The 20,980-nt window shown below is 48.3% G+C and overlaps 1 protein-coding gene across 2 annotated transcripts in view; it reads left to right on the plus strand.

The window, feature by feature from the left end:
* LOC144159601 (CUB and sushi domain-containing protein 3) overlaps positions 1–20,980 on the plus strand; it is a 95,054-nt gene that overhangs the window by 34,618 nt on the left and 39,456 nt on the right. For both annotated transcript variants that reach the window (XM_077691187.1, XM_077691188.1), the window contains exon 3: positions 19,256–19,397. In XM_077691187.1, the coding sequence (XP_077547313.1) occupies positions 19,256–19,397 (142 nt within the window). The remainder of the gene's footprint in view (positions 1–19,255; positions 19,398–20,980) is intronic.

Here is a 20,980-nt window from a genome sequence, read left to right on the forward strand (position 1 = left end):
GGGGCGCTGACATCAGTGTCATGCTCTGTCATTGGTGCATCCTGACGTCAACCGGAGAAAAGGGGTGAAGGGGAATGGACCCAACGTGCCCTATTTAATCCCGCGCGCGCAGGAGCGCACTGCCCGTTCTGATTTGAAGATGTAAATAATTGTACATAAAGTTTTCTTCTTCTCCGTCAACCTCACCACGCCATCATGACTGCCCCGGCACAACACCCACCTCGGTCCACAGCAACCACGCTACCATGGTTCGCAACAGTGGAGTCAGCCCCTGGCTTCCCAACAGTGGTGGCAGCGGTGGGATTCCCAACAACGTGCACGTCAGTACTCACTCCATTAAAAACGAGGATAGAGACGAAATAGAATAGAAAGCATAAATGTCTGCAAACGTTGTAATATTTACGGAAGCACAGGTGTTTTTGAGAGACAGAAAGACAGATAGTTTGCTCGAGGATGGTCGCATTTTTTGGAAAAGCACCACGCGAGATATGGTCAAGTTATTTTTTTCGATATTTGTAAATCCTGAAGTTCACAGAAACAGTGATCGCCGCCCACGTCAGCACGCCAGTGAGGATGATGGAAACCTACCTATGTTGAAGAAACTTTCATTGAATTGTCTGAGCAAGGTGCGTCACTGAAACTTCTGCGCACATCTCGAACCAATCTTCTTTGTCACTCGGGAACCTATGCCACCGCAGGTCGTATTGGGATGTTTGGGCATATTTGGCCTGTGTATTTTATTTATACTTTTTGCAACTGAATTTATACGCATGGTAGCTTTCGTTTGATATTGGTACAGACATGACGAAAAGCCAGCACAGTTCTATACTCAGTGACAACTTAAGAACGGCACCGGAAGTTGCCGCTGTGCCTTATCACCGTAGCCGGATGTTTCCCCGCGCGGCGCAAGTAGGGCGTTACTGGGAATATTTTGAACATGGCGTGAGCCGTTCCCGTGATTTTTTGGGCTTAATATGCTTATAAACGACTCCAGTGACGACAAACAAACTGCGTGAGGCAAGGCAGACGATATCACGCATTCATAGCAAACCCCTTTCAAAACGCGCGCGCACTGACGTCGCGGGTCCGGCGCCTTGGCGGACTGATACACTACATGAAGTGGTGCCGTTCTTGAGTTGTAACCGAGTATACCATAGCTGAGGCCTGGGTAAGCGACACTGAAGAGCTCCAGATCCCTATATCCCTCAACGTCCACTCTTTCCTACTCTACACATCTACACAAAGGGGTAGTCGTAAGGACTCAGAGAAGGTGTAATAAAGTTTTTCCTGGGCTATTTAACGAGAAAATTTTGGTCTGTCTGTCTGTCTGTCTGTCTGTCTCGCGATCCAATCGCCCATCAAAATTAAAAGCATTAAGCATTCTCGAGCGAGACGTTTATTTCCGAACGAGGGGTTTATTTCCGAAACATTTTAAAACAATTACAAGCTGGTAAAATTATTCGTACCTGCCAACCTTGTCCAGCGGAAATAAAACATTATTCATATTTGAAGCAAAATGAAAATATACGACTGATATTAGCAGTGTATTTGAAACAGAAAATAGTGGTGGGCGTAATTGTTCGAAAAAAAAAATGAAAACGCGTCCAAAAGTACATTTCACCAATAAATACAAAAAGGGCTCCCGCTAGAGCAGTCAGCACCTGGCACGAGCTGCGAACCTAAGAGTAACAGAAGGTCTCAAATGTCTCAACAGACGGTGCGTTAGCAACGCAACGCGCGAAAATTGAATTTAATTCCGCAAACATGCATTGCGTTTATCATTAGAGCACTGAGAGAGGACGGGAACAGCGTGTGTGAGAGAGAGAGAGAGCAAATAGCGGCACTTTTTTCTCTTATTGCGTTATACAGTGTAAGAGGGCTCATAATTTCATTCCCAATTCGTACGATGAAGCCGACTTCCGGCCGAGATCAAGGAAGAGGAAGGGTAGGTTCCAAGGCGTGTGAACTGGCAACATCTCACGGGGAAGGAACGGGTTTCAGGCGTACACGTCAGTCGCGAAGTGGCAGCGAGCGGGGCGTTCTTGTCATAGTAACGGCGCCGCACCGAACCCTTGTCAATCAAGCCGGCTAACGGAGACCTATCAAGCCACACACGCTCGGGACGGCTGCGTCCCCCACCACCTGACCCGGTCAGGCGTGGAGCGAAGCGGACGAATTAAACGTCAGGTCTCCCACTCGTCCAAGGTGCGGTGGTATGTGAGACGCAAGTGGAAGGATGCGGCGCTATCCGCATGTATGGGAGGCCCGAAATGCGGACATACACACCAACCGGGTGGGCGGGGACGATTTGACGGCGACCGCACGGGCGTGTCATGAAGGCCGAACTTTTTTCCGGTTTGAATAAATTGCATTGAGTAACGGGGTAGGCTGTTCCTCACGACAATGACCCAGTGAACAATGCGTGGACGTGCGGTGTTTACGTGCATACGCTTACACGTTTTTGTATCCGCTATAAACTGACAGATAAGCCCGTACTACATGGTGCGAATTTGCGTGCCATTTCGTTGCGATGAGCGCTGTATTTTCGCAGCTCCGGCAAATTGCCAAATGTTTGAGACAGCCGAACTTTCCGTGCAAACGCCGCTTCGGCGTTGTACACCGGCCGGACCTGTGGCTGATAGCAACACAGATATGTGAACTTCCAGGCTGGAATAACTTCTTCAAAGGGTGTGATGTTTGTTTTATTAAGCGCATAAAGGCTTCTTCCGCGACTGACGCAATGTCCTTATGTTGCGAAAGCCAGAAGGTTAGGCACAGCAAATTTCGAAAGTGCCGACGTTTCTTTCACCCAATTCGAAACAAAACAACGACAAAAAAAACGCACCTTGTAGTACAAGTTTAAGACGATTTTTCTTCTCTTGTTGAATGTATTTGAGGCACTGTCGCCGTTATATCAGAAAGGGCGGTCAGCACTAACTACATGAACGCGCCTCAGAGTACTCTAGCACTATTGGTAGATGCTCCGTCCTTCCAGTTAGCCTTGACTATATAAATGAGACAAGAAAACATGGAATAGCACGGATCCGTTCACTGTTAAACATACTGTAATGACGAGCCAGCCACATGGCGATATTCTCGTGGTGGCGTTTACCGGGTTCCACTGTACTGGAGACCTATTTATAGCATCTTTTTTTTTTTTTTCCGTCGAGCTTGTAACTTCCGACGCTCGATAGCCTCTTTCACAAGCCAGTACGTGAGCTGTTTACCGCGTAAACAGATCTTTTTGCCTGCTTTTTTCCTATTGCCATGTAGGCCGCCTGGGCGGCCGTTTATAGCGGGTACGGCGAGCAACGTCTGCCCGCAGCAAAGTTCTTCCCGAAAATTACTGCCTTTCTCGGTCGACTTGAAGCTCGCGTCGTTATTTCGGCTCCGCCAAGGGCGCTGCGACCATACAGTGTTGTACTGCTTTCCAGTCGAGCGGAGTAGAACGGGTTGCGGCAACACCACCGCAGTAAGAATGCCGCACACTTTTCCATAGCTTCTGTACTCAACCGTTCCCTCACCGGGTTTCCTCCTAGTCACTGTGGGATTCTGTGAACTTTGTTTCAAACTTCCACTATCACGTCAGTAGATTGGACGATGACTGCGTAAGGGAGCCTTATTCTTACCTGGGATGTGTTGGCTAAGGCAAAGCGTCCGGAACAGCAGAGGGCACAAGCGCGGACCCGTAGGGACGCCGTCAAGCAAGGCTCGCAGACACGCCCACACCACGTGGTCGTTGAGCGCGTGTACTGCTACTACTACAGCGGGCAGTCACGACCGTGGCCGGCAGTGCTGGCGACAGGAATGCCACGCGAGCGAGCAATAACAGCAGCAGCAACAGCGCTCGATGGTTTCGAGGAGGCGGGGTGGAGGGGGAGCACCGCCAGCGCAAGCGGAACCAATATTCAAGCAAAGCAAGTGTATGCCCGGGAATGACAGGTCTGGGCAGCACGTGAGATGATGTTCGCTGGCCATAACAAAAACGAAGAGAGCGATAAAAAAAGAATGAAGTCTGAACTTCTGTTTTTCCCGGTCCGTCACTGATGTCTCAGGCCATCCTCGCCTGCTGTTTTTTTTTGTTTCTTGGTGTCGTGCGTCTCGGCGGTGGTCGCCCGTCGTTTCGAAAAGAGAGGCTTTTCCGTTCGACAGCGTGCATTTGAGCGTGCGCCCACGGACGGACGATTGCCGCTTCGCGGTCTCGTCTCATGCGTCGTCCTGGAGAGAAACGTCTGTTTTTCCCCTTGACTGGCCGCACGATGAGGGACGAACTAGATCGGTCCGTGTATACGAGCTTTGGCAAACAACGATGGGCAGCTCACGCGTGTCTCGCCGCGGATGGGACAATGGTAAAGGATTCGAACGGGCGACTCGGCAGAGCGGAATAGAATAAGGACGAAAAGGGGCTGACAGCAGGGGCTTAGTCCGCGTACTCTGTGTGCGGATTGATTCTGAGTGCCTTGTTCTCGAGGGTCCGCTTTGTACCGTCGACTTCAAAAAAGGGGACACGTCAGAGCACATTTAGAAATGTTCCGGGACAAGATTCGGCTGGGCATACTGAAAGATTATTGGCTTCATTGGGTGGTCCTTCGCATTTCGTATTATGCGGTACTTAAGTTCGGCCTGTTTGCTACAGACTCGGGTGGAAGACATCAGAGTTGAAATTAAGACACGAAGTGGGCTTTGGCTGGACATGCAATGCGGAGACAGTCAGGATAACGGAGTGGCTTTCGAGGGACGGGACTAGTAGAAGAGAAAGATTATTAGCTCAATGAAGAGATGCAATGACGAAATTTGGAGACAGTACAATTTGGAGGCAAAGAATGCCTTTCTATCGTAAGGCAGGAATGGTTGGAGGATCATTGGAGATGTCTTCGTCCTGCAGTGCACACGAACAGGCTGCTGCTTATGATGACGATGATGGGGTTGATTTTGATATTTAGCGATCGGGTATGTAGTTCCTCGCAATATTTTGGGGGGTTAATGTGGAACGGACGAGTATTTTGCAGCCACTTCTCAGATTTCGAAATGTTGTGAAGCCTAAAATGCATTCATAGCGGATGCCGTACATATGGCTAGGGTTCAAAAAATTCGACTGAAACAAACAAACAAAAAAGAAACAAGAAGGTGCGCAGAGGTAATCCTACAAAACTTGGTTATTGCCCCCAAAAAAGTTCAATATTTAATGCCAAAGTCGACGTATCTAATATCTAGTCCCCGTTGCCGAGCACTGCAGGGAAGAGCGAATGAAGCAACCTCGCTTTTAACGAGATATCGCTTACAACGAAGCCAATGCTTTACTGTAGGAGAAAACTAGGACGGAACTGGATGGTTCACACAAGCAGTCTACTTCGCACTAAAGCCGACAAGTTGCGTTTGAATCCAGAACTTTCTTTTCGTTTTGCTCTAGGTTAAGGTTTAGGTGTAAGAACTCGTCTCAGCATCATAAAGGGCTTGAGTGAAAGGCCCCCAGTGAAAGCCGGATTCGTCTCTTCTCGAACGCAAACCGGTGCGTTAGGTATTCACGACAACATCACGCCCATTCGCGCCTATATCTATCGAAGGGGATAAAAGCAAACGATTGTTCCTTCGTTCTTATTTTCCGTTCCTGTCCCACGCACTCCCATTTTATGTGTCGGCAAAACGTGAAAGGTTTCCCTGGAATAGATCCACCAATGCTGTGTATAGTGGCGTAAACACCAAGGCCCGTAGTGATTTTTTTTTTTTTTTGCTATTTGAAAGAAAGAAAAACGGGAAACCTTTTGTGCAGGGTGGTGGTGCCATACCTCTAAACGTCTCGTTGTTCCATTCGCTGCTTTCTCTGGCTTAGTTTCTTTAGTGTTATTGTGCGGAAATCGTCACCGCAAAGCGCTCGGAATCGACGCGAAGGATTGTATCGCGGGGAGAGCTTCTTTGTGGAAAAAAACCGCGTTCAACTTTCTGGCTCCCCGCCGTACTTGGGCGTGGGCACGGGTCTGGAAACTGAGAACAAGTACAAGAACAAGGTGAAGAATAAGAAAGAGAAACTGTGTAGGTGTACTAAACAGGAACTGCTAAGCACAGGAACAACAACGATGAGCGCAACGATTTTCTACCGAGGCCGTCACGTTTGCTACGGTTTTATTCGCCGAGTCGCTTGTTTTGTTTTCCTTTCCTCCCGTGAAATTTAGCTACGCGTGAGCGCTTCTTTCTTTAACTTATTGTCTGAGCCATACTTCTGTTCTTCCCACGCTCAAACTACACCCGCAATTTCTTGTCCTGTGTGTTTTCTAATGTATATATTAAAAACAAAATTGGTTTGAACAACGCCCCAGGACAAACGATTACCAAATAAAATAAAAAGAGAAAAAGGAAAGGCCGAGGCGCCGTTATCAAAGCACAAGCCGGCTCGGCTCAGAACAAAATGATCGCGAAGCCAGCCTGTTTGCGCAAATCCAAGAAAGAGGCAACGCGAAGTAAAAAGGAAGGAAGAAAAACAGACTAGGAGCGACAGACAAGATAGCCTGGAGGAAGCAACGTGTGTTCCGGGTCACATGCGTCGAGACGGTTGCAGGCACCGTGGTGGCCGGGGCTCCCCGATGCCGCCGCCTCTTCCGTTTTATACCTTCGTTGCCTTGTTTTAGTTTTTGTTTTTTCTTCTCGCAAGAGTCATCCGTACCACGCTTTCACCCTCCCTCCTCTAGTAGAAATACCTGTTCAGGTCGGAATGCTAGCAACGGAGGAGGCTTGCTCGCTGGGCGAGACCTACCACCGCTTCCATCTGTATGTTTTTCGCCGCTCTCTTCCCTGCCTCATCGCGTTTTCCCGCCTGTTTCACTATTTGCTGTGCCAGTTTTTACGTAACCACTGGGCGGCTCGCCAACGTATTCGTCTGCGTTTTTTTGGGAGACAACGTTCCTTGTTTTGCTGTTTTTCTTGGGTCGCACCATGGGCGTCACGGAGTTGGGAAAGATGGCCGGGACATCACGAGAGAAGCCGAGCGTTGTGGAATGCAGATTAAAAAAAAAAAAAAAAACCTGCGTACCAGACGTGCTATACATTGCTCGTTTCACATTGCCATCTAAATGTCGTCTGCAGGTGCTGTGGAGATGGATGTCGTGTAAGTGGGGTGTTGGAACTTTATTCATTGCGATACTGGCGCTTTTTGAAATTCCCGCCTGCGAGAACATTAATTTTAAGAATTGAGAATACCGTCTTCTTTCCTTACGTCTTTTATTTTTTTTCCAAGCTGACGCTACGTTTACGCAACCTTGGTATACGAAATTGCCCAAGCGAGGACCGTCTAACGGCTACGCATTTTTACTCAGTGAAACCGCCTCGGTTTAGGATGATAACGGGGGCTTCATTCGAAGGTTAGACACCAGGAAAAAATATGAGCAGAGCGAATTTAGGCGGCAGCGGAGCCAATCTGATGGTTGTTTCACCACCGCATATATTTGGTACGGTGGCTCGGGATATGAAAGAGCTGCTTGAACCACCCGCTAGCGGTGGAATGGGCATTTCGTACGCCTTATAGACGCAGCCTGCGAATAGCAGCAGGAGCGTATGTTTTAGCGTACTCGAAACGGGTTCCGGAGCCTCGCAGTAGCTTCCGACACAAGTCAATGAAATAAGGCACTCGGTCGCCAGACAGGAACGTGCCTCAGATTAAACATTCCTGCACCCCCAGCATTACTATGTGATATTGAATGAAAACTTTAGTCCTGGTAACTTCTGACAGGCATAAAAGTGCAGCGGTGAGTGCATGGGAATGTGAGGAAAATGGAGATTACAATTCGGAACATTTTTAGAGACTTTCAAATGCCCGAGCGCTGGATTTAAAAAACAAAAAACAAAAAAAAAAACGAAGCCATGTAGGCGTTGTGAACACCGGTTTGGAATTTTCCTTTACTAATATGCGAGCGTTTCGTAACACTGTGGCAGACACACGCATTGCTCAATCGCCCACCTGCTCCAGGAAATGGCACCTCCGACGACACCACCCCCCTCCCCCTCGGGACACACACACAGGCACATACACACAAACCACCAGAGAAATTCCGTTGTCTGCAACGAATGAATGTGTACTGCGTCGTGTGTGGCTGTTATGGTAAATACACACTGGAGCGAAATTTCTACAAATTTCTTCATGCCGCCAACAAAAAGAAATTGTTTTAGTTAGGCATCACGGCTGTCTAAAAAGGAGCGCTTTTCTTGCTTCTCTTCAAGTTGAAAAATTTACAGTAAAAATAACACAACGGGCACCGGGTTTTAATAAACTCTATAAATTTAGCAATTTTTTGCTACCAGTGCTGCAGAAATGTGCCCTGTCAATCCTCTCCTCGTCGGTATATCCCCGCGGTGATTTGTTGCAATAGTGGTTGCCATAGTCACGTCTCGCGTTGAAACGTACCAAATGTTGAATACCGGGGTCGTAATTTATTAGAAATGTTGTAATTTTTAGAAATTAGGCTTGCTATCACTGCTTCACTCATCAGAAGTGCGTTCACGTGAGAGACTTTTTCACATTGGCTGATGTTAACTATGAAGGCGCAAGTCCGACGGCGTACCTATAAACACGCAAAAAAAGGGGCGCGGCTTGCCCTAATGGTGCAAGGTTGGAGCAACAGCAGTGCTTGCGGCCCCTGTTCTTTCGTTGGAGACCGAGCTGTCGCACCTCACACGGATTTCCCAATTTGGCGCTGAAATTTCTCCATGACTGCCAGGCCGGATCGTTTTGTCTGCCGCCTTTCACATCGCTCACAAAGTGGACCGCGTTAGCTCGTGCTAGTAGCGGAGGCCACCGGCTTCGCGAACTCGGCGTCTGTAGCGCGAACTCGGCATCTGCGCTACCCACTTCAGGCGTGAACGCGCGCCAGCTGGCGAAGGGAATAGCATGCGAGAGATCACGCCTCGAACGCTGGGCGGAGTGTCCCCCATGGTCGAGCAGGCCGACGCCGGGCACTCCTTACTAGGCCCATCTTTTTTTTTTGTATTTTGCGAGCTCCTCACGTGACGTGGCGCACGTTCAAGTTCGCTCAGTATTTTTTTTTTTTTTTGCGAACGCCACCGGACCAACCTCAAGCTAAACATCTCTGCTGTTAAAAGCCACACCCATGCTTGTTATCAGGCAATGAAGGCAAATAAAATGGTACGAACTGAGAACAATGGTTCATGCATTCTTCCGTCTGAATGAATTTGCAACATTACGTTGACGTGGCAACTTGCGAAGGTATTTTGGTGTATCAGGGAAGCAGGCGGGTTGCTGAGTAATCTTATTTTTACAAGGAAAATAAGAACGTAGTTAACGACCCAAACTACCAGGAGCGTGGGCAAAATTGCCTTAACAGGTAGTAAGGACAAGGGCACAAGCGAGACGTCTGCTTAAGCATTCTTAGTCGACCTTCTACACTGCAAATCAGAACTCGCGTACTATTCGAAGCGGGCCGTCACGTAGGGCAAGATATATAGCCCCTTCGGGCAAGAAGGCTAATTAGTACTTAGGTTAGTGAAGCAAAACTAAGCTCGTTATCCGAAGTAGTCTCGTTGTAACAGAAAAATAATGGCAATACTACATCGACTGAGCCAGTTTGTTCAAAACGACTAAAAATAAAGAAAACCTTATCTCAGTCTTGTTCGGTTTGCTCCTCAAAGTCGTGCATTTGTAGCGCCCTAGTGACCGAATTAATCGCGTCGTGAGTCCTCAGGTCATAACTTATATCTCCACCACGCGAGCGCCTAAAGAAAAAAAAGAAAGATCGGTCCGGCAATACCAACTTAGCTACAGTGTTATCAGTGACCGCCTTTTGGAAGATCTCTTTCCGTCACCAAGTAAAGCGGCAAAGTCGTTAGAGTGGTGATCTCAGTGTCGCTTCCGGTTGGCGCAGGAGCAGAGGGGAACAAACGACCAAAATGAATGCAGCCGAAAGAAAACCCCGCAGTCCGTCGCTCTCTTGGGGCGCCGTATCTGGAGCGACCTTGAAGCCGCAGCTATCGCGTCTCACCATCGACGTTTGCGAAGCGGCTGAGGTCTCCGCTAGGCAGGCAGCTCACGTGCCGAGTTCAAGTTTGCTCTGCCCTGGTCATCGCCATCAGTATTTTTGTTTCCTTCGGACTGTGTGTTGGCTTCTGTCGTTCTGCCGTTTACTTACGAGCGAACCGGAACTAAGGATCTTTAAGCGCCAGTGTAAACTTCGCTTGCGTAATGGGGATACATTACACGCTTCCAATGGATCGCGTGTACGTTATAGCAACAATGCTCCGAAATGCAGTGTGCCACGCTGGCAAGAAAATGTCGAGGTGAACAGAATATTTGCCCCAAAAAGCCGTTGTATTTTCGGTGCCGTGGAAACTGCCCCAGACAGCAACACCACGAAAAGTGGTCTCTCGGTCTTGCGAAAAACATAAAATTAGAGGGCCGCTGTGCACAGTTGCCGCTGTGCCTTATCACCGTAGCCGGATGTTTCTCCGCGCGGCGCAAGTAGGGCGTTACTGGGAATATTTCGAACATGGCGTGAGCCGTTCCCGTGATTTTTTGGTCTTAATATGCTTATAAACGACTCCAGTGGCGACAAACGAACTGCGTGAGGCAAGGCAGACGATATCACGCATTCATAGCAAACCCCTTTCAAAACGCGCGCGCACTGACGTCACGGGTCCGGCGCTTTGGAGGAGTGATACATTACACGAGGTGGTGCCGTTCTTGAGTTGTAACCAAGTTGTAGCCGAGTATAGTAACATTGGCGTGACGCACTAGCGGCATACAAGGACCCCATCTTCGTTTGGGTGAGGTAAAGTTTTAAGGTTTAAAAACTTCGATTTTCTTGAGCTAGTTTGCTGGCCTTCTGATATAATACTTTCATGTGGTACTACGGTCCCCATCTGGCGGAGAGTGTTATAATTCAAATCAGACCTAGTTAAATGAGCGTCGGTGATGTCTTTAAAAATTTGCAGATTATTGTGAGAATGTTAATTGTTTTCAGAATACCGGAACTACGATACATATGCGCAGCAGGCTAGTAATTGTCACTGATTGCACTTTACTAAGTTGCAGCGACGCTTTGCTGTGGGTATACGTACTGTGCTCGTACGGTTAATTAAGCTTAAATCTAGATGTTTTCTGGCTAAGGCTACTAGAATAAACGGATAAATTCTAACATAGGACTAAGCCAACTCCAATTCATAATTACTTTTAAAATTAATTGATTCGAGCAAGAAAAGAAAATAGTTTTGTGACCCCCCTCCCCCGCTCAAAACATAAAATAAAAATGGGCATCGTCTTACTAGTGGAGCGAATAGTGGGCAAACAGCGATGCGGGTTACTCACACAGCTTATTCTTAGTTCGGTTAAGCTCACGCGTGGAGACTGGGCCAAGTTTTCTGCGGGATTATGTTTCAAGGCTCGGTCAACTTTTCTGCGTGGTGTCGTCGTTAGCCTCTGAAAGAGCAATGAACGCTCGGACATTAACGTATGTACAATGCACGCGAGACGAGCGTTTTCTCAAAACATTTTGAACTCATTCGGTGGCTGCCGTTCGGCTTGTGTGGTCTGGCGTGTTAGGTGCTAAGTAATAAGTTGATTGACGTGATCGCTACGCGCCCTTTTGTCCTCTTTCATTTTGGCATTAATTTTTCATTTTGCACCGTCAAAACTGCGTCACTTGTCGCAACAAGGGATGAGCGGGCCACCTTGAGAATCGTTTCCAGAGCCGTGCGTGTACCAGATGTATCGCACCTCCAACAGGTGGCGACACGAGTCTCGCCCGAGCGCGGCGAGGCGAAGCTATGGTAAAGTGGTGCCGGCGCGTGCGATGACGACATCGCTCGGCGAATTTTTCTTGCGCACGTTCGCCGGCCCAAGCACAATCTTAAACGGCATCGCTGTAAAAATGTGCATTCATTTTGAAGAAAATATTAGCAGCAAAAGAACAGCTCCTGGGTAGGCACCCCGCCAAGCTGCTTTTAAAATTTGTGTTCATCTCCTAGCACCTTTTTTTCTTCGATCGAAAAAAAAAAAAACAGGACGAATAAACTGAAATTATAATACACATTGAAATGTATGATGTCAGCTCTAGCACTACTGACGGCTGCAGGTGGCTATTGCTTATTACCACACCAGTTCGGCGTGCAGTACAAAACCTTACATGACCCACTATATCGCATTGCGGTGGTTGCGCCAAGTTTGCGCACAAAATTAGTTCCTTGACTGTACAAAAACGTAACACCTTACCATTTGAGCGAAGAAACAGAGGTTTGGGAGGCCATTCTACCCTAAGGTCGAAATACATACCTGCATTACCATGCCATGTAGGTTTTACAAAACTGCTTTGTAGATCCGGCCGGTGCCTTTTTCCAGCATGCATCGTGACCTTTTGTGTCACTTTAAATAGGATTTAGTGGGACACAGAAGAGGCATGCCGAATTTATAGCTAGGTCGCACAGCGTGAAAGGATGCGGCAACTTCGATATTGGATAAACAGAATTTGCAGTTTATATGCCATTGGTTTGTTGATTTTGCGCCCCCCCCCTTTTTTTTTTTCCTTTGGTGTAGCGAGTGCGTCAGTATACACGGGGTCGCACACGTCACTTTGTATCTATTACGCGTGACCGCATTACCCGTGACCGCCACGGCCATGAAGGCGGAAGCTAGATTAGAATGGATTACGTTCAGTTATGTGCGACGTGGAGCGTAACAACCGGGCCATGCAGCTCCAGATTACGCCACCTCTAACAAGGCGCCGACGAACTCGTTTGTTTACTCGTTTCGGTGGGCTGCTACGAGCTAGCTCGTGCTTTGAGGAGATGCCAGGGCTGCGGATGTTGTCACGTTTTCAAAACTACCGTATTTACTCGATTTCAAGCACCCCCTTTTTACAGGACCGTGATGTTCAGGGGGGGGGAAAGGGGGGGGGGGGCGTGCTTGTAAAACCGTTATTACTGCCTTTCCCCACCACTTTTTTTTTGTTTTTTGCGGCCGTGTGTCGGCGAGACGGGCGAAAGGTGTTATTAATAAAAGTACCCTAGTTGCAAGTCGCACCGCGCTTGAAACGAAGCACTAGAAGGAATGCCGGAGCAGACGACGTCTGCCGCGTCGACGCCGCCTTCTCGCCACCAGTGGTTCACTTGCCGAACTCGCCTCTTGCGGGCTTCTCTAATTTGAACGCGCTTTTCATGTTGCACAGGCAGGGCGGGGAATTTAGGACAGTCTAAACATGAACTAATGGCATAGAGGAGAGAACCACATTCTAAACCACATGTTTTATTTTAAGTGCGAATGCACTTTATAAGCGACCCTGAATTCCGTTGACCGCCGTCCGTCCACATAGCAACAGCTGCGGGTGCGCGCGCTCCTCGTCTTCCTTGGCAACGGGGGGAGATGGCACATACCCACGTGGGGGATTGGCCAGGAATCTCCTCGTCTTCCTTGACAATGGGGGGAGATGGGCGCGCGCTGCCTGGCCGCTGACATGGCACATACCCACGTTGGGGATTGGCCAGGAATCGGGCGTTAGAAGGGCTAATGCACCCGCTTAAAGGAGTACTGACAGGAAATTTCAAAGCTGAGATCCGCTCTAGCAATCAAGTACAACGACAACACAAATAGGTGTCTGTGCATGGCACATACCCACGTGGGGGATTGGCCAGGAATGGGGCGTGAGACGGGCTAATGCACCCGCTTAAAGGAGTACTGACACGAAATTTCAAAGCTGAGATCCGCTCTAGCAATCAAGTACAACGACAACACAAATAGGTGTCTGTGAATAAATGCATCTTTCTTTCTTTGTAGTTGTGTGTGTGTGATCTCTCTTTCGCAAACATTACCCAACCGCGCAAATTCAACTCCTGCATTCGCACTTTCACATTCTTCCCCTCGGGGAAATGCGGGGAAATTTTTATTGTAGGTTTCGCGTTCTAAAAAAAAAAAAATCAAAGCCCCTTCGTCTAACGACAGCGATGTTTGAAACGCGAAGATTTCTTCCGCCGCTAACCGACTCCAATGCTGCTGCGCACAGTGCCTGCGCAGAAGCGAAGGGCGCCTGCTCTGAGAAATCAGCCCAATTGCACTCATCGCGCCAGCCGTACTACGAAAGCAAGCGCGAACGTTTCCCTCACTCTCTTTAGCCGCGTAACCAGCCGACGTAGGTACTGACACTCAACCCACTGCTTACTTCTCATACCCAGTCCCCCTCACCACCATTCGAGCCTGTTTTGCCGCTTGAGCCAGGTCGCATTCTGTTCCTTTGAAGTGGTTTGTGATAGCAAACTTCATGAATTAACCAAGGTATGCGCTGTGTCCCGTCTACACCTCGTCCTCGTCCCTTTGCGCTGTTCCGACAATGACATTCATAAATTGCTTGGCCACTACGTCAACTCGGGGAAGCTTCCGCGCGCCTGAAATTCACCTTGCGTTGGTGGCACAGAAAAATGGATGCTTAGATTCGCATGAAAACTTTTTCGCAAATTTTTTCTCGAGAGTAGAGGAGGGTACTTAGAATCGGGGGGTGCTTAGAATCGCTGGATTGATTGATTGATTGATTGATTGATTGATTGATTGATTGATTGATTGATTGATTGATTGATCGATTGATCGATTGATCGATTGTAGGGTTTAACGCGCCGACGCGACGCAGGCGATGAGGCGTGCCGTAGACGAGTGCTCCGGATTAATTTTGACCTCCTGTGGATCTTTAACGTGCGCCGAAATCTCGTACACACGGCCGTTTTTGCTTTTCGCCTCCATCAGAAAAGCGGCCGCCGCGGCCGGAAATGGGGCTTAGAATAGCAAAAATACGGCACTTGGTAACACAAACTGTGGTCGTTCTGTCTTGGTATTGGTTCGATTTTTCCAGAAGACCCAATGTCGCGTCATGGTGCTCTAGTTTAACCGACGAAAAGCCTGGCCGATCCATGTGCGTTTCCTTGTCGTAAAAATTACGGGAAAATGCATTTTAAATTTTCCGCAAACTGTGTTCAAAGTTATGCAAGTGTTGCAGATTTTTCGTCGGTCGCGTTTAAGTAAACGCTCGCCGTCATGAGAAAAAAGACATTCTATTTTACGATTCTCGAACCCCGAATCAAAGTGCGCTCGCTGCATCGAGGCTGTTGATTAAAAAGAAATCGCACATTTTTTGATTCACTGGCGCCGCTTCATCAAATGGTATCCCCAATCGTCAGTATTATTCCATATGGTAGTTATTGGCAATTTCGCTAGGACCATTGGGGATCTTGCCTGTTTGAAGTTCTTTGAGTTTTGTCTTCTCCTTTTTTATAGCTTTACGGAATCCTTAAGCCATGTATTCGGTTGGGCCAATTCAAACCAGCGAATTGAAGCTAATAACACATGCCTTAGGTTATGCAACACTGCGCATGCTATAAGTATTACCTAATATATCCTGAGAACTCATTCGCATGATCGTGTTGCAATATTCGTTGCAACATCACCGAATCTGCTTTCACATAAGCAATAAAATCCGAATAAGGTGGTGCAGCTCGCGAGCAAACAAAGCCGAAAATACATTGATATTTTACCTCGTATGGCGAAACTGCGCTCAGTGAAACTTCGTCCAATGCAACGTCTTCGATAGAAGAACTCAGGACGTAACGATGAATTTGTAAGAAGGGACTTGTGCAATGTTAATTTCCCGTGGTTGCGCACTGGCTATAAGAAAGCAATTTATTGCAGGACTCTTGAGCTTAACGAAAAGGTAAGTTCAAACACAACCATACCCAGCCGGAACCTCAGCAGACAAAGAATAACCGCCCGCACGCTCGTGGTAACAAAAGGTACCTGTCAATACAGAAAATGGATTGGGAAGAAAATTACTATCCCAAAAATAAGCCTTGGTGAAATGATGTCGGCCATAATTGGGGGATTCTTGTCTTGGTTGTTTATTTTCCTTCAATGTAGAAGTGGTTTTAGGCGGTCATCCACCCTTGCCCTAGAGTCGGTCTTATTCGGAACATGTATCCTTTCAGTGAATGGATTGGGACATCACAGATTAAGATGATCGGGCGCCTGTCGAATAGGCTGTTGTCTTGAAGTAGACATAAGTTAGATTATGATGATGTTCATGATGACGACTACGGCGGAGGTGGTGATGATTATGATGATCATAAAGATAACGAAAACTTCCACTACCGCGAAGAAATGCGGCGTTTAAATACCCCAACCTATCGTCTGGCGAGGATCGGAGCACATTAACGGATTAGGCTTTCCTGGAAAAATTCCTCGGCCGTGAATGGACATTATGACACTGCTTTCACGAAAGAGCCCCACCAGGATGGGAAGAAAAAACTCAGACAAATGGAAGGACTGGCGAAATCTGCCAGCTGTCGGGCTTGTTACACTAGCTTTTTCTGCATCAAAATGATTTTGAATGGAAACAGCGTGGAATGACGTCAGCGGGGGGGTAGTATCATGCGGAAGGAATGTCGGTTCAGGCGTATGAAGTCATTCCAACGTTAAGTACAGACGGTTAATGGAGACAGAAGAAGAAAATAAGCTCTTTAATGTTATTGGTCAGGTCCGGCCTGCTAGGCGGAAGGGCGGGGGAGGGGGGGGGGGTGTATTACTACAAAAAGGGGTGAGTTTGGGAGACTGTGGAGACAACAGTGAAAGAAAGCAAAAATAAAACCAAAACGACACGCAGTGGGGCGCTAGAAACAAAACTGTGAAGTGAAAGATGCATACTAAATTGCAGAGTAACCGGCGCTGAGAAAGTAGCGAACGCGAAACCGATAAAAAGAAAGAAAAATATGTACATGACAACGCGATTACGCGAACAAGTGTGGACATAGTCACGCACATAGTTTAAGAATTACAGAATTCTTTCTAGTCCAGAGTCTCACAGGAAACACATCAGTGTAACAACTTCCCGGAGCAGCTCAACGATGGCGGTAACGACAACATTAAAATGCAACAACAACATAGGGATGAGAGTAGGGACAACTCGGTTTCTGCATGCATCACGCGGCCTCCGCTCTTCCATTAAGGTTGCCGGCGGCAAGAACTGAGGAGGCGGGTGTGAGGCAGCGAAATCGTGGCATCGTGCCTGCAGGCGGCTCGTTGACCGATGCTGGCCGCGCGGCGAAGGCGACACGGGGGCGATGGCACCGGCAATTAGAGCAACGTTCTCCTCAGCGGTCGCCTCTCGGCCCTTTTCACCGCCGAGACGACGGACGGGAAGTCTTGACCGACGGGCACGCGGCCCCCAAGTGAAACGACGCGGCATGCGTGGTGACCGGAAAGAGCGTTCGCTTGGAGGAAAAAAAAAAAAAAAACAGAAATGAAAAAGGGAAGGCGTCGTTATGAGAAATTCGTGGAAAAACGGTACGTCTGAACGGGAGGAGTGGCTGTTGTAGGAAGTGCATGCATTGATGAAAGTTCCCCTCTACAAGAATGTTGGGGACGGTATTTCTTTGGAGCTAACGTGTAAGCCTAGCTGGGTTGGCTTTGTTTTTAGATTTTTTATATTAGGCGCTAGATTTTGCCGAGTATCACCACAAAATGACGACTCGGAGTACGCCTTTCCTGAATTGCTAGCAATGAAGCCACTCTAGAAATTTTGCCTTGAGCAGCAACTACCTCAGCGTCCATGCTATCTGACCTATGGTAACCTGGATCACACTAAGGTAGTGCCCGTGAGCCCAGTCCTTGTGAACCATGTTCATGGCAGCCTGGTCCACTGAAACTTGGACTTCAACCCTCCGTGCCACGCAACTAGCCCGCTTCTGTTCCCCTCCAACCTCGCGTGTTCCTTTCCTCCTTTTCTCTCATCCTCCCACACTCACGCCCATCCCACCCAATGTGTGCGAGAAGCAAGAGACGATAATTTGTAATTTACAATTTAGCATTCTTCTCAATTACCCCTGGCGCTTTTTTCTCACCCTCCCACCCTCGCGCTCTTCCCTTCACTCTTGTACATGATGGATACACTGAAGGTTGGTTCAATTCAACCCAAATTTCTCTCGACGACGATGATGATAATTATGCGGCTTCTGATTACGATAAGGGTGTGGCTATACTCTGCATCTGGTGGACGCATGTTTAGCACCCTAGCCGTCGTTTCAAACTATAAACAGGAAGAAATTAGAATAAGGAAAATTACGCACACCTCCCCTCGCGGGAACCCTGGTGTGATGCGACGCTGAGGGGGGTTCAAGCGCAAGCGGAGAGCAACCGTCGACCGAAAGGCCTCCGGAGAGCGGCACACCGGTTATATGCGCAGCGCGCCCGAAGGAGAGGAGACCGCGGAAGAGAGAGTACTGCACATGCGCCGGCGCCAGTGTGTCTGCCGCGGCTATGACGCAACACAATCCAACACAATCCACTTTAATCCAATCCAATCCAAGCCAAGCCAATCCATTCGAATCCAATCCAATGCCCCTCGCGAGAGAGGGGCATCAGAGAGGAGAGGGGGTGAGCGGCGGAGAGCGCAGCTCGAGCGGCGAGGAGAATGGGGGAGGGGCGGATGACAACAACGCCGACGACGCTGCATGGACAAGGCGAGTGAATGAGATGCAGTCGCATCTAATAAGAATGGCAGAGGGCAGGCTCTCTACTCGTATCACAGGGTGCCCGTGATTCAGTGTGTTCGTGCGCTCGCGAACCCCGCGCGCCATCTGTTCTGACCGCGCGTGGTGAATTTTAGGGGCAAAGCCCCTAAGGGGCTCGGGCTGTCGGCGTCTCCTGTCGTCGTCGTCATTTCATGTGGTCATGCTACTAAAACACCGGGACACTCGTTTTCCAACGCCGCGCGCCAGAACGCTTCGCGCTTCAAATACACAAAACATATACAGTAAAGCTGTATACCTCTACACCCAACGGTTTCATCTCAGTGGGCAAAAACGCCAAGGCGCCAAGAAATACTTCTGCACTGCATGCGTCACCCCTAACCTGGTTTCATGGTAGTGGAGACGGCTCTTTGTTTTAACCGCACGCCTCCCGCGGGAGCCCATTTTATATGTCAGTAAACCGTGACAGTTATTCATCACACCTGCTGAGAAACAATTTTCTGTCAAGAACACCAATGTCTAGTTTCGGGGTAGTTCTTATGTGACACAATTTCCGGCCGTATTTTGCTATCACACTCCTGCGGTAGGCGGCAAATGTTGACAGTAGTCGAGAATTCCTAATTGTGCACAGCCTAATTATGACCAGAAACGAATAACTCGATATGTGCGATATTCATTGGTATATCGTCCCACCCGGAAATCGCCGAGTACAACGCCAGTTTCCTATAAAATCTTTTCCTCCTTTATGTCTTCTTCTCCGCAGTGCTGAACGTGGCTGCAGGGAAGGCCCCTCTCCAGTCGTCCACCGTGGGAGGCGGTGTCCCCCAGAGGGCCGTCGACGGCAGCACGAGCGCCTTCTTCTCTCCAGACACGTGCTCGCTCACCGAGCCCGAACGATCGCCTTGGTGGGTCAGGAGGCTGTACTCCCGCTTTCCTGGAAGGCTAGAAAGTTCTTGGAAGCAGTCCGTGCGTTTTTCGAATGAATCCCGGATATGCAGGGTTCGTTTACGCCACGTTACCGAACAACGCCACATGCATGCCAGTGGTGTTTGCGTGGGATAATGATACAGCGTGTAGGCCTCTCCGTGCGTTTAAAAAAGATGGAAAATGAAGTAGAAGAATAACGGAACTCTGAACCTTCTGCGGTGGTAAAAGCAAAACTCTAAACGCAAATGTCGTGCTGAACGCGTAATTGTGTAGACATGCCTTGTGCTGAAAAATTCCCAACCTCGTTCCTTTTAATCCGAAAGTATTAGTGCAATCGGCAGGTCGAGAGCCTGGCATTGTCAACAAGACATGGCTTACAAAATCACCGAGGGCTAAAAAATTCACTGTGACGGAGGACCCGCTTTCATTGCGTTATTTTTTTGGATACTTCAGAATGGGAGCGGAACTTTAGGCACAGAGCTAAAACAAGCTTTCTACGCAATAACCTACGCTCGGGAAAAGTATGGTTAGTAATGACCCACAAGCCTTTTAACTTTACTTTAAAATCTCTTAGACCTTCTCAACGAGAGCAAGCTCTGCTCTTTCGATTTCCTAGTGAATTAACCATGTCCGTTTGTGGCGTGGAGTAGGAATCAAGTGCGGTTTTATAATTAACACCTCACGGCAGGCTATTTTTGTTGCCGTAACATTTTTGTTGAACTGTCACAACCTGCAGATTGAGATCGGAACCTGCCATACAGTATATTAACCATACCGCATATCAACCATATTACATATCAACCATACTGATTATCAACCATAATTTATATTAACCATACTGCCTCCAAACCATCCCGCATATTAACAGTACTGCATGTTCAGCCATACTGCATATCAACCATACGGCACGTCAAACATATTGGATATCAACCATACTGCATGTCAACGATACTTGATATTAGCCATACTTCATATTAACCATACGGCATGCCAAACATACTGCATATCTACCACAGGGGTGCTACAGCTGCGCCAATTGCGCCATTTTGATACAATTTCATTTCTTTGAGCCACGCTGCGCCAAAACCCTGAAATTTGTTGAAATTGCGCCACGCTGCGCCAAAATGCTCGACTAGCCGCAAAATTTCTCAGCTGCGCTAATTTTAGTGGGAAATAAATGCTCTGTTGGCAACCTTTACAAGGCATTATCCAATCCAATCCAGTTGCCCAGACGCTGTGCGGGCCAACGTTGTATAAACGTTGGTGCGGGCGGGTGCTGGGGCTGGGCACTCTACAAGTTGTTGCGTTTTGCTGTACAGTGGAATCTCGGTCATACGAATCTGAAGGGTCGGCAAAAATATTCGTATCACCCGAAAATTCGTATCATCAGAAAACGAGAAAAAATGGAAATGTGCCGCGAATGCGGCAGTCAGCGGCAACATGGCGTCGGCTCTTGCCGTGAAGAGGTGCAGGTAGCTTCAGCGACCGCTTCGAACCTTTGGTTAAAAAGCAGCTCAAGATGTAAACTAAATTGCTCATGCGGTAAAAAGGAGCTGACAGT

This window comes from Haemaphysalis longicornis, unplaced genomic scaffold, assembly GCF_048455015.1.
Source record: "Haemaphysalis longicornis isolate Haplotype H1 unplaced genomic scaffold, Haemaphysalis longicornis Haplotype H1 scaffold_10, whole genome shotgun sequence".
In the NCBI taxonomy this organism is placed as follows: domain Eukaryota; kingdom Metazoa; phylum Arthropoda; class Arachnida; order Ixodida; family Ixodidae; genus Haemaphysalis; species Haemaphysalis longicornis.